Source organism: Camelina sativa, chromosome 10 (assembly GCF_000633955.1).
Source record: "Camelina sativa cultivar DH55 chromosome 10, Cs, whole genome shotgun sequence".
Lineage (NCBI taxonomy): Eukaryota > Viridiplantae > Streptophyta > Magnoliopsida > Brassicales > Brassicaceae > Camelina > Camelina sativa.
In genome coordinates this window covers 7,124,358-7,138,640 of record NC_025694.1, presented here as the reverse complement: position 1 = coordinate 7,138,640, position 14,283 = coordinate 7,124,358, and the positions used below count along the sequence as shown (strand labels likewise).

Sequence of the window (14,283 nt, the reverse complement as noted above, 5' to 3'; positions counted from 1 at the left end):
AAAATTGAAAACTTAAAAAAATGTAGCTATATTTATGACATGTTACAAAATATTTTATATCATTATAATTTGAAAATACAACATAACAGTTGTTTTGTATATATGAGCTTTAGGAGAAACATACATTATATTTTTTTTTCTTACATACATTATATATATATATGTAAATTTATATGATTATTAATTTATAATATTATTGGGACCATATTTTACATGGAGATTTCAGAAACATTATTATCTTATTATCTTATCAAATTTTGTTATTTTTTACACTAGCCGGACTTGGAACTGACAAAATTTATTAATTTATAGAGTATTAATTTATAAAGGTTTTACTGTACTTAAATTGCCTAAAATATAAGACATGACCAAACCGAATGCTAACAAAACCGACTAAACTCCAAGTGAACTAAGCCGACTAAACAAAATTTTGGAATTTATCGGAAAAAAAGAAAAAATCTAGGACCATTCCCTACGCCCTACCTAAGTACAACACAAATCGGCCACGATCGAAGCGAACGATGAGATATTAAATGACTAAAAATGTACCTAACGACCAACGGTTCCTCCGAAAGAATAGTTAATGCTCACCGAACTTGTTTCTTTATTTATCATCTCTCTATCAAGTATCTATCTACATAGTATCTATATAATGGAGTCAAAAGATTGAGAGTTTTACTTTTAGTTATCAACTCTTTATTTTGTGAGTTCTTCAGAGTCGTTTCTTACTTCGAAAACTCACTGGTTCTTTCTTACAGAAATAGCGTTTCTCCTCAAGAAGTTCACAAATGGTAAGTGGGTTATTCTCTATTACACATTTACACATTTACACTTATAATCTCAAAAAAACGTTTAACAACTTTTAGTAACTTTCAACAACTTCTCAAATGGTTTTAGTTGAGAAAAAAAAACTTCTCAAATAGTAAGTGGGACATAAATAGTTTGTACTTGTAATCTTTTTTTTTTTTTTTGTTTGATAATTCTATCTGTTCGAGATAGTAGTACAAACTAATTAAGATTTATCTAACATTTTATAACTCAAACCCCTGAATTAATGGAACGTAGCATATTGTTTGGAACGCTCTCTTAATAAGTACTGTCTTTTGTTGATTTATTTCCGTTTAATCATGTCTATTTAAGCCATTTAAGTCTTACGAGGTGTTTCAAAGAAAGGTTGGGTTCTCTTGACGTAGGTTTGCATCCAGTTTTCAACAATTAATCAGGTGTTTAGTATTCTTATAATGTTCTTTAGAATAGAAATGATCAATAATTTTTTTGCATGAAATATAAAACTACGATCCATATAGTAAAGAAACAAACTTACTAGTACTTATATAACTTTACTTATGTTACATAGTTTTGTAATTCATTATAACCGATATATATATATATACACATATATTATATAGTATTGATATTTTTTTTGTTAATACTAGTAATATTTGGCTCTTGTTTGTTTTTAATAAGTATTAATTAGTACCGAGCAGTGCATCATTTAAATACATGGGAAAACCCTCGACAAAAACATTTAAGCCTTTTTATGAAACAAAAAAAAAGTTTCTAAAAACTGGTTTTTTTTTATAAAAAAATTGAAATTGAAATTGTTTTTGTTTTTTGTTTTTATTTTCTTTCATTTTTTGACGATGCCTATCTCTAGAGCCGGGGCCATACATCGGTAAGGTATACACGATGCATGCATGAAAATGAACTCTCCAATTATTTCTTCTCTAGATCTTAAATAAATCGAAGAAAACCTTTTTCTTTTTATATATACATACACCCAGTGATTTTAATTTTTTTCCCAGATCCAAGAGAGGTATTAACAATTAACTGTGTACATAGAAGAAAAAGGTCCTACACCGAAAAGGAAAAAAAAGTACTAGTTTGTTATAGTAGCTATATTAATTATATTATCATGTGCAACCCTTGTTTTCGGGTGGGGATTTCCCTTACATTTACAACATGTAACTCTCTCTAAACAGTTGAACATGTCGCATAATGCCATAATCAAGTTATTTTTTCCAATCATTAATTATTTTCTTTGAACGTAAAGCTGCCACCTCAGCTGAACGTACCAAGATCAAACCTCCAATGTTACGGCGAGATGGTCTACTTATGCAGGAAGGATCTGCTTGGGGAATGCAGTCGTCGTGATCTTCCCATCGAACGGCTCAAATCGGTGGTGACATGGAACATCTCCACACTCCGTCCGCTGATATTTGGCATGTCTCCTTACAATCCCGTTCTCGGCGAGACTCACCACGTCTCCAACGGTCACATCAACGTCATCGTCGAACAAGTATATATTTTCATCTTTTTCTGGATATAATAATAATATAATCATATTTATTACAATTTCAAACGAAGACATAATATAAAGTTCATTAGATAATGACAGATATTTTTATATAGAAATATTTTTCGGTTTTTTATGAAAGTGGACGAACAAATTATTTAACTGATTTTAATCTTCATACTTGTCGTTGTGTGTGNTTTGAACGTAAAGCTGCCACCTCAGCTGAACGTACCAAGATCAAACCTCCAATGTTACGGCGAGATGGTCTACTTATGCAGGAAGGATCTGCTTGGGGAATGCAGTCGTCGTGATCTTCCCATCGAACGGCTCAAATCGGTGGTGACATGGAACATCTCCACACTCCGTCCGCTGATATTTGGCATGTCTCCTTACAATCCCGTTCTCGGCGAGACTCACCACGTCTCCAACGGTCACATCAACGTCATCGTCGAACAAGTATTACATCATCTTTTCTCGATATAATAATAATAATAATATTACAATTTCAAACGAAGATATAGATATTGATATTGAATAAAGTTCACTAGATAATGACATAGATATTTTCATATGATATATATTAATATATATATATATATACGTATATATATTTATAAATATTTTTGCGTTTTTTTATGAAAGTGGACAAACAAATCATTTAACTGATTATAATCTTCATACTTGTCATCGTGATTGTGTGTTTTACATTTTGGCCTAATTAGCAGATGTAATTATGATTAATCACGTCATTAACTCTACTAATCATAGGAAAAAAATTGCAAGCGAAACTGAATTTGGATGTTAAGCTTTTAAAACCCTTAACATAGATGTTCAATAACGCCCTTTAAAGTTTTGTTTTGGTTCAGTTAGCAGCGTATGTTTCTAGTTTTGTTGAGCAATTACATCGGTAGTCTCCCACCGAAACTCTCATCGTTAAAATCAAGAAAAAGATAGAAAAAGAAAGAGAGTACGAGAAAAACGTGTCCCCACTTAAAAAAAAAACTTAAGAGTCTCTTCTTACACTTGTTTTTTTTATTGGTTTCTCACACTAATTAGTTTTTGTTATTGGTTTAATTGAAAAAAAATATTAATATATTTTATGTTCATGTTTAGGGTTATGTTCACACTACAATTGAGAAAAACCAAATTTTAGTTTCTGTATGTATGGTCCCAACGATTAAATTGATATGTTACTGATTTTCTCAAGAAACCAAAAAATTATTAAAAAATATCTTATACAGTCTGAATTTTAATGGGAGATTTCTGTTTTTAAAAATACCAAACTTTTTTTTCCCAAAAAATATATAATGTACCAAACTTTTGAAAAAACTCCAACATGGTACAACGTTAATTTTTCAGGTAGTGCATCATCCTCCGGTGTCCGCACTTCATGCGACTCACGAGAAGGAAAAGATCGACGTGATATGGTGTCAATATTTCACTCCTAAATTTCGTGGTATGTCTACTTTTTTTTCACTTAAATGTAGCAGTCAATTAAATTGTTGCTGCTACCACCAAAAGTATCTCAAAACAAAGTCTTCAACTATGCGTTCGTTTACTCTATAACCGAACCATCTCGTCTTGGTTCCGACATCTGATTTCTGCATGTACCAATTTTATATGGTTCATAAGGTGCTTACGTGGATGTTGAGATAAAGGGTAAAAGAGTAATGAAGCTTCTCAATCACAAAGAGACTTATGAGATGAACCAACCGAGACTAATTATGAGATTCTTACCGACGCCGGGAGCTCACTGGACAGGAAAAGTCAAGATAAAGTGTCCGGAGACCGATCTTGAAGCTGAGATAAATTTGATCTCCGATTCATTCATCGAAAGGTTCAGAGGCAACAACAATAGATCAATTAAAGGAAAGATCTTTGAATCTTCCACTGGTACTGAACTCTACAACATTTTTGGCCATTGGGACAGGTTAAAACATGAATCATAAATCACAAACTTTGTTTCCATAAGCTGTGTGAATAATGCCATTAACATCCTATTAATGTTTCAGAACAGTAACGGCTAAAAATCTAAAGACTGGTGAACTCGAGGTTATATACAATGCCGAGGAGAATATAACAGGACTCAAACCTCCAATAGTCAAGAATCTTAAAGAGGTAATGGAGAGCGAGTCAGCGATTATATGGAGTGAAGTAAGTGAAGGAATACTGAAGAAAGATTGGGAAAGAGCAAGAGAAGCTAAGAGCCTTGTGGAGGCGAAGCAGAGAGAGTCTCTGAAAAACAGAGAGGCTTCAGGTGAGTTATGGGTTCCTAAACACTTCTCAGTGGTCAAAGACGGTAAAGACTGGGACCTCTCACCGCTAGAGTCCACGGTTCCTCAGGCTCCACTCGTCATCACAGAAGCAGAAGGGGAGAAATCATAAATCAGTTTCAAGATTCCAACACTCTATGTTGATAATAGCTTCTTAAGTCATAGTATTAAAGTTAACATATACTTAAGCCGATAATGACATGTCCGTCAATAAGCATAAAGGTGATAAATGGTGTTTTTGTCACTTCATTTGAGGTTGAATATATCAAATATGTCATATCCATCTAATTCATAAAAACGAAGATTCAAAGGGCGGACCTATTAAGGGAAAAGTAGGGTCAGCTGACTGGTTAAACTTATTAATTAGTTGGTTTTACATTTTAGTGTATAGAATTCAAACAGCAAATTTGTATAAATTCTGTAGTGATACGCCCATATCCGACTTCAAACCTCCAATGTGACACTAATATTTGTTTTCTTTAATAATTGACCTCCCCAAAAAAAAATTCTGGGTCGGCTTCATTCAATTATACTTTTCTAATAATTGATTTGGTGACCATGACCATAAACCATTCACATGGATCATCTAAATGATTTTTAAAATTATAGGCAAATATTTGAAACTCATTTGGATGATTCTAGTTGGACTATTTGGATGGAGATGCTTCATCTAAAAATAACAAATTACAAATATATCCTTATTATACAAAAATCTATTTGTCTACAAAGTTATAAATAATATTTTTACAATTCTTACAAAATATAAAAAACACATGATAAATTCCCGCCAAAACTAAAATTAAGTTTTTCCACCAAAATCATAAAATCAAAAAAATTTCGCCAAAATCACAAAATCACATTTTCCCGCCAAAATCGCAAATTCATAGTTTCCCGCCAAAAACGTAAAATCACATTTTCCTGCAAAAAACGTAAAATAACATTTTTCTGCCAAAAACGTAAAATCATATTTTCCCGTCAAAAACGTAAAATCACATTTTCCTGCAAAAACACAAAATCAAATTTTCCCGCCAAAACCGCAAACTCATATTTTCCGCCAAAAACGTAAAATCACATTTTCCCGCCAAAAATGCTAAATTACATTTTTCCGCCAAAAATACATAATCTTATATTTCCGCTAAAGCTGCAATATCACATTACCTACTAATACGGTAAAATCATAATTTCCCATCAAAAACGTAAAATCACAATTTTTCCGCCAAAATTGCAAGTACATATTTTCCCGCCAAAAACGTAAAAACATATTTTCTGTCAACGTAAATTTACATTTTCCCACCAAAATGCAAAAATTAAATTTTTGTCAAAAGCACAACAAAAATTTCAGAAAATTAAAATTTATAAATGCCAATAATAATAATAATGATATTAGGATTTTTAGATTTTTTTTGTATTGAATAAAAATATACTCATATATATTTTAGATCAATAATTAAAATTAATATGGTTAAGATCAATATTAAAAAATATTATATCAAAACATGGGCATATTAATCATTTTCTATTCAAATCCATTTAGATGAGAATGTAAATAAACCAAACAAACTCATTTGCATTTAGATGCATCATCCAAATGAACTATTTTTTTGTCTTGTTTGTTGGATCATTTAACATTGAGATGAATCTTTTAAATGTATCGTTTAACTAGATCATTTAGATGGAAACGAAACAAACAGGGCCCATGTATAACTTCTTACGAGGGTCCAGGTGTATTCAGTCAAGCTGTAATATCTGTGCCAAATCAATGTTCATAGCCATAACTATAACTACTAGTTAAAAATTAGGGCAACCTTTTATAAAAGAATTAAGCCAGCCTTAATGACGAAAACAGGGATCTAACGACTAACCCCCCTCCAAATCCATAGTAAATGCTAACCCAACTCTCTCTAATTTGATACCCCCTATCTATGTTTCCAGCATTCTATATAATGGAGTAAAAAGATTGAATGTAATTATCAGTTAAGTACTGTGGTACAGAGTGGTTAGCTCTGGGTTGAAGTTTTTTTTATAAATATAACTCCTTGGCTCCTTTTCTTTCATTTACAGAAATAATCTCATCTCAATATATATATATATATATATATATATATATATATATATCGTTTCTTCAACAACTCCTCAAATGGTAATTAGCGAGTCATACACTTTTTTGGTAAAGAAGTGAGACTAAATTTACAGATCTAATATATTTGGTTGTGTATAGGCAGAAGAAGAGAAAATGAGAAGACACCTCGTGCTAGCCAAACCTTTTTCCCTGGAAGATGAGAAAGATTCTGAGCACACAGCTTCGAATGTCATCCGCAAGATCCTCAGCCTCATTAAGACCGTACGCCCAGGGTCTGATCTCACCAATTTTCAGGTGTAACTCCTTATGATCCTGGTTGATGTAAACTTATGGCTACATAACAGAACGTCCATTTGCATATATTTTTTTTTGAAAACAAACATTGACAATTTTATAGTGAAGAAGAAAGAAAATAAGTTTTTATAGGATATGATATACTAAGTATTTTAGTGTTTTCCTTGAGAGTTATTAACTACTATTTTTGAACGTAAAGCTGCCACCTCAGCTGAACCTACCAAGATCACAACTCCAAAGTTACGGCGAGATGGTCTACAGCTTCAGCGGTAAGGACCTGCTTGGGGAATGCAGCCGTCGCGATCTTCCCATTGAACGGCTCAAATCGGTGGTGACATGGAACATCTCCACACTCCGTCCGGTGGTTGTTGGCATGTCTCCGTACAACCCTGTTCTCGGCGAGACTCACCATGTCTCCAACGGTCACATCAACGTCTTGACCGAACAAGTATTATCATTTCATTACAATTTTTAACAAAAACAAAAAAAAAATTATCATTTCATTACACGTTGAATTATTGATGGTCTAAAATGAGTGAAATGTTTTACAAATGTTTTAAAAGATTAGGTTTATTTATGAGATTTTCCATTCTAAAAATTATCAAACTTAAAAGATAAAAAACTCCTTCATGTTATAAACCGCTAATTTTTCAGGTAGTGCATCATCCACCGGTGTCCGCACTTCATGCGACTCACGAGAAGGAAAAGATTGACGTGACATGGTGTCAATATTTCACTCCTAAATATCGTGGTATGTTATTTGTAGCAGTCATAATGTATTCCGCTACATCCAAATTATCTCAAAACAAAGTCAAATTTTAAATAATCCGTCCAAGAACGAACACAACTATTTCGAGCATGCGTCCAGTTTACCCTAAGACCAAACCATACCATCTCGTATTGGTTCCAAAGTCTAACTTCTGCTGCACGTGAATCATTTAATGGTAGGTACTTACGTGGATGTTGAGGTAAAAGGTAAAAGAATTATGAAGCTGCTGAGTCGAAAAGAGACTTATGAGATGGACCAGCCGAGACTAATAATGAGATTCTTACCGGCGCCGGGAGCTCACTGGGCCGGAAAAGTTAAGATAAAGTGTCCGGAGACTGATCTCGAAGCTGAGTTACATTTGATTTCCGATTCCTTCATCGAAAGGTTCAGAGGCAACAACAATAGATCAATCAAGGGAAAGATCTTTCAATCTTCATCTGGTGATAAGCTCTACGACATCTTTGGCCATTGGGACAGGTAAAAAAATGAATCATAAGTTCAATACAGCTCTCAAGAATATCATGTCATTAACATACCATAATGTTACAGAACAGTCATGGCAAAAAATTTGAAGACTGGTAAGCTCGAAGTTATATACAATGCCGAAGAGAATATCACAGGACTCAAACCTCCAATAGTCAAAAATCTGAAGGAGGTAATGGAGACCGAGTCGGGGATTACATGGAGTGAAGTAAGTGAAGGAATACTGAAGAAAGAATGGGAAAGCGCAAGAGAAGCTAAGAGAGCTGTGGAGGAGAAGCAGAGAGAGTCTCTGAAACAGAGAGAAGCTTCTGGTGAGTCATGGATTCCCAAACATTTCTCAGTGATCAAAAAGGGTAAAGACTGGGATTGCTCACCACTACAGCCCACGGTTCCTCGGGCTCCACTCGTCATCACAAAGGCACAAGAATTCAAGAATTCAAAACTTTGTGTTGATGATAGCTAAAGTTATTACAATTCCATGTAACATAAACCAATCTATAAGAACTAGTGGGGAAATCGCAAAATGGAACTCTTATAACCAAAACTTTCTGCTCTAATTGCATATAACGGGCTTTCAGTTTCATCAAGAAACATCAAATACCAAGAATAGTTTCAGTTTCTTCAGAAAATTTACAGTATCTTAAAGATCCACCTCTGAGACATATCTGGAACATAATTAGGTCCAAGAATTGTGTGTTTTGGTTCAAGATCCTCTCTCAGACAGCTGTGCTTGTGTAGTTTGGGAAGAGGTTGACCAATGTGTCAAGAGTATCGGGATGGAACTTCCTTGCAAACAAATAACAAGGCCGTGTAATCCCATTCCATGTACAAGGCCAATGCAGCTCATCTCCATGCTTTAAAAGCACAAGTAAAAGTATTAAAGAGAGAGAAAAGAAGAATAGAGGCTATGANGGGAAAGATCTTTCAATCTTCATCTGGTGATAAGCTCTACGACATCTTTGGCCATTGGGACAGGTAAAAAAATGAATCATAAGTTCAATACAGCTCTCAAGAATATCATGTCATTAACATACCATAATGTTACAGAACAGTCATGGCAAAAAATTTGAAGACTGGTAAGCTCGAAGTTATATACAATGCCGAAGAGAATATCACAGGACTCAAACCTCCAATAGTCAAAAATCTGAAGGAGGTAATGGAGACCGAGTCGGGGATTACATGGAGTGAAGTAAGTGAAGGAATACTGAAGAAAGAATGGGAAAGCGCAAGAGAAGCTAAGAGAGCTGTGGAGGAGAAGCAGAGAGAGTCTCTGAAACAGAGAGAAGCTTCTGGTGAGTCATGGATTCCCAAACATTTCTCAGTGATCAAAAAGGGTAAAGACTGGGATTGCTCACCACTACAGCCCACGGTTCCTCGGGCTCCACTCGTCATCACAAAGGCACAAGAATTCAAGAATTCAAAACTTTGTGTTGATGATAGCTAAAGTTATTACAATTCCATGTAACATAAACCAATCTATAAGAACTAGTGGGGAAATCGCAAAATGGAACTCTTATAACCAAAACTTTCTGCTCTAATTGCATATAACGGGCTTTCAGTTTCATCAAGAAACATCAAATACCAAGAATAGTTTCAGTTTCTTCAGAAAATTTACAGTATCTTAAAGATCCACCTCTGAGACATATCTGGAACATAATTAGGTCCAAGAATTGTGTGTTTTGGTTCAAGATCCTCTCTCAGACAGCTGTGCTTGTGTAGTTTGGGAAGAGGTTGACCAATGTGTCAAGAGTATCGGGATGGAACTTCCTTGCAAACAAATAACAAGGCCGTGTAATCCCATTCCATGTACAAGGCCAATGCAGCTCATCTCCATGCTTTAAAAGCACAAGTAAAAGTATTAAAGAGAGAGAAAAGAAGAATAGAGGCTATGAAGGGAGAGTCACAATTGCATACCTCGCCTACGCTGGTGACGTGTACACTCATGTCCTCGGACTACACAAGAGAGAAAAAGAGAAAAGTATAATAACATGCTGACTGTGACAATTTTTAATAATCTGTATCTTGAAACATACCGTGACATTTTTCATGAATTCTAATGAAATCTCGTTTGCTCCATACGTCTTTGGATGCCATCTTCGTTCAGACCAATCAACATACGTCACTGACCAGTTAGAGATCCCCATGGGATCAATCATCTGAAAGAAGAGCCAGCAAATAAACATGTTTCAGCTTCAAGAAGGCTTAAAAGATTGCAAACGATAGAGTGTGAAGAAGAAATAGCCTCACATTGAAGAATGTTGGCAAGTAATGTTCATCAGCAATGCAGTTCTTGTCAGCTTCTATTCCAGGCTGATATTTATAGAAACTTAATGTCAGACTCAAAACGAAGAGGACTGAAACTTTTTTATTGAGTTATACATCAAAAGATCCGAGAGACAAAAAAGCTATGGTATGAAACCAAAAATGTTCAGCTTCAGGACAAACTTACTCCACAATACTCGCGGAATTTTGAGTAGTAAAGACCATCGGCCATCACTATAATCGCGTGTTGCCGCTTCATTGTGAACCACTAGCAAGAAGAAAAGGCACAAATTACACAACAAAAAGTAACAAAAACTCAATTTTATTTTGTTTCGTTTTATGGCGGCAGTAGCAGGCTGCTACTAGCAGCATACTCATTAAGACTAAGCTCTTAGAGATTTAAGCCTTTACCTGAGCACCTTTTCTAAAATCTTCCCTAGCGATTTCTGGTAGCATGTGTTCCATATGTCTACCAGTCCCATGTGGACCAGGATCCACAAAACTTGAGAAACAGAGAGATAATGAACCTTGTGTCAGTGAATAGTAATGGAAAATATCAAAAAAATTGTTTTGTTTTGAGAGAGTAATGTACCTCTCAATGAAGCTAACGTTGGAGTACAGCAAATATCTATAAGTGTAGTCAAAAGTATGCAACGGTATACAGCTGTACAGAAATAAAAAATTTGATGTGATTCAGTCTGTTAGTACAAAAAACCTTTAAATAGGACACATTAAGCAACATTGAAACCATTACCTCTCTGAGAGAAGAACAAAGTGTTGGTTGTCGGGATCTTCAAGAGCGCTAACTAGTAACCGCTTCTCGGCATCAACCATAGAAATCCTTCCCCAAGTGACCTCATCACTGTGGATTTCCCTATCAGAAAAGTGACGGCTGATGTGAACTGGTCGTTCCTTTGAGGGGTGGATGTAAATTGAGAACTTGCCTTCATGACCCTTCACAACACCAAAAACACTATCAACAAACCAAAGAAATGTAGCTAAACATTTGGACATTGCATCAAGGTGTTTGGTTTGCTGTACCTTGAAAAATTCATCCCAGAGCTTCTCAAATGGCAAAGTACCAGGAGTCAAGAACAAGAAAGCGATTTTGGAGTTTTCGATTACGAAGGGAGGCGTTCTAAGTATGTCTCTGACCACTGCTCGAGCTGCAATCTCCTCATCAGTGAATTTCCTGACATGAACAGGTAGCCACGTGGAGAGAGCATCCTCGCAGCCTCTAGTGCTATAGAGACCATGACACGAGGAGCCCTGTTTTGGATACATGTGAGAACAGATCAGAAGCATGCTTGTCACTGAAACTGTCAAAACGACCCATAAGGGCTTCTTCAGAGATGTGTGGTGGTGGTGGTGACGTGGTGGCCCCTGCAACATCTTCTGCGTCTCACCCATTTGAAACTACAAATCTTAACACCTCCCTTCTCCTTTCTAACTAATAGGCATACAAAGATTGAATCTTTTTTTCACCTCTGCATATACTTGTCTAAGATTGGCATTACCTGAATGAAAAAAAAAAAAAAAGATTTGAGTTTTTATTGAAGAACAAAGACAATCAGAGATTAATAACTCCGGGAAACACGGAGAGATTAAGTAAAGTTTCAAACTAATCTTAAGAAAAAAAACTCCTTCAGACAGAAGCAATAAGCAAAATGCACGTTGTTCCTATGATTCAGGTAAGTGCAGGACATTCCTCTTAAACTCTCTTTAGCACATGTACAATGTAAACAACTCTAAGTCTAAGTCTAAGTCTAAGTGAGTGTTTCTCCGACCAAACTAAAATTACAAGCTACAAATCCCAGATTCAACTTCTTAGTAAACCAAAAAAATAAAATAAACTGGTGACACTGTAGCGAGCAACATCATTTGAAAAGAGTCAAAATACAGTTACCTCGAGCTGAATCGAAACGGTATGATGCAGAAAGATAGAATCTTTCTCCGAACCCAGATCTCAAAAGAATCGAATTTGATCCTCTTCGTTAAGATCTAGGGGCAAAAAATAAAAATAGTGGATTCAACGAATGTGAGAGGGTCAAAAGAGAGAGAGAGACGCAAGAGGGAAAGTTTCCTTTTTTGCTTTTAAGGAAAGAAAAACAAAACTTTAGTCTTTAAAAACATGGACACACACAACAAGTGGAAGACGACGATTCAGATCGTTTTGGTTTCCTTCTTTTTATACCTGAGGACTAGTACTACTACTACTTCCCCTGATTCGTTTTCTCTCTCTCTCTCTCTCTCTTGAATTTGATTGAAATAAAGGAAGAGACTTTTTGGTGAAACCAACAAGTCTTCCTCCAGTGATTGAATTCGAAACCAAAGAGAGAGGAGAAGGACTACAATACATTATTAAACACTTGGCTTTCTATTTTCTCCAATAATTTCTATTAATTTCTTGTTATTAAACAAAGTTATATAAAACTCTCAAAAGAATCTACATTTCTATTTTCTTTTGGATTTGAGTTGGCTTCACGACTCTATAACCCTTTTTAAATAAATAAAAAAAATCAAATTTTAATTGTTTAGCCACCTTCTGCTATCATTAAACAAAGCAGAGAGTATTCATTTCTATAATGTGGGCAAATGGAAAAATAAAACTAGTCCAAGTGGAAGGTATCAAAATAACGAATTTTAGTTCTGTCATCGCACTTCTTGACTATTCATGACAGTCGCCGCTTTGTGCCTTCCACGACGGCGAAGGATCTGCTTATTAACACTAATTTATTTTTTAATTTTGTTTTTATTTAGGCCATCACTACTAAATTATTCAAATAAAAGTTTTGTTTAGGTTAGGAAGCCTGACCCTTTGAAGTACTTAGAAATGAGTGGAAGTACATGGGACTTTGAGGCGTCTCCTAGCATTATGAGCCAAAAAAAAAAAAAAAAANGCATATCAAAAGATTAGACTAGTAAAGAGTAGCCCTCGTACCTATTATTCGGGATTCACTATCCAATTTGAGATGCGTTCATATCCGTTCTGGAAAACCGGATATCCAGTATAGGTGAATCCGGATTCGGATAGTGGATTTACAAATCCTAGCGGATTCGGCTCCAAATCCGGATAGTGATAATAACTAGAACTGAATATCCAGATATCAGGGTAGATAGATTGCATGTTTGACATGTTTTAATTGGGTTTATGTTTGTTTTAATTGGACATATTTTAATGGGCAAACATATCATAAACAACAAACATAAAGTCCAGCTATTTTATTAGAGCCCATAAGCCCAATTAATCTCACTTCATCGTTAATGGCAAAGAATCACAATCTTTCACAAAAAAATTAGGTTTACGCCGCTGTAAAAAAAAAAGAAAAAACAATGTTGTCTGGTTGCTTGTGGTTGCGATTGTGAGAAAGAGAATAGAGAGGGATCGAAACTCAAGGCTTGATTCTTCTACTGCATATCTTTCTTTGGAGCTTCTTCGAAAGGTAAACAAACTCTCTCACCATTCATCGATTCAAATCAAGTATCTTCCTTGAAGGTGTCCTTCCGTCTCAGGGCTAGTAAAGAGTTGTACGAAATAGTGAGGTGAAAACAGAATATTCGTCTTTCAAGTGTCTTCTCATTGGCCCATTTGGATGGTAATGGACTATTTTTGTTTTGGATCGACAACAACGAACGTAGTAGACAGTTTTCTTCTGAAAAATTGCATCAACCATAACCGAAAAAGCATGGTTTCAATGACATTTCTTTGTGCTCTATTTGTGTATGACTTTAGAAAATTTCTTTACGCAAAGTACAAAGAAATTCCCATTTTAAGATTGTGATGGATAGATCGGATAGTAGTTCTTTTTTTTTTTTTCTTAAATTA

General features: G+C 35.0%; 3 protein-coding genes across 4 annotated transcripts; 2 read left to right on the top strand and 1 right to left on the bottom strand.

Moving 5' to 3' along the window:
• LOC104717668 (oxysterol-binding protein-related protein 4B-like) lies at positions 611-4,852 on the top strand. The gene is made up of 5 exons (XM_010435276.2): positions 611-791; positions 2,054-2,299; positions 3,656-3,752; positions 3,929-4,226; positions 4,309-4,852. Exons 1-5 carry the CDS (start codon positions 789-791, stop codon positions 4,679-4,681), a joined length of 1,017 nt encoding a protein of 338 aa, XP_010433578.1. The 5' UTR covers positions 611-788; the 3' UTR covers positions 4,682-4,852.
• On the top strand, positions 6,742-9,655 carry LOC104717669 (oxysterol-binding protein-related protein 4B). Its single transcript, XM_019231391.1, has 6 exons — positions 6,742-6,943; positions 7,143-7,391; positions 7,598-7,694; positions 7,892-8,189; positions 8,262-8,367; positions 9,268-9,655. The coding sequence occupies exons 1-6, from the start codon at positions 6,803-6,805 to the stop codon at positions 9,637-9,639; spliced, it is 1,263 nt and encodes a 420-aa protein (XP_019086936.1). The 5' UTR covers positions 6,742-6,802; the 3' UTR covers positions 9,640-9,655.
• LOC104717670 lies at positions 9,604-12,781 on the bottom strand. 2 transcript variants are annotated; one of them, XM_019231390.1, is made up of 11 exons: positions 12,604-12,781; positions 12,364-12,458; positions 11,499-11,974; positions 11,212-11,411; positions 11,050-11,121; positions 10,869-10,959; positions 10,645-10,725; positions 10,443-10,505; positions 10,229-10,351; positions 10,110-10,148; positions 9,893-10,030 (listed from the first exon to the last, which is right to left on the bottom strand). In XM_019231390.1, exons 3-11 carry the CDS (start codon positions 11,865-11,867, stop codon positions 9,893-9,895), a joined length of 1,176 nt encoding a protein of 391 aa, XP_019086935.1. In that variant the 5' UTR covers positions 11,868-11,974; positions 12,364-12,458; positions 12,604-12,781. The 2 variants fall into 2 exon arrangements, with proteins under 2 accessions (XP_010433582.1, XP_019086935.1); XM_010435280.2 differs by having other exon boundaries at positions 9,604-10,030; positions 12,364-12,781.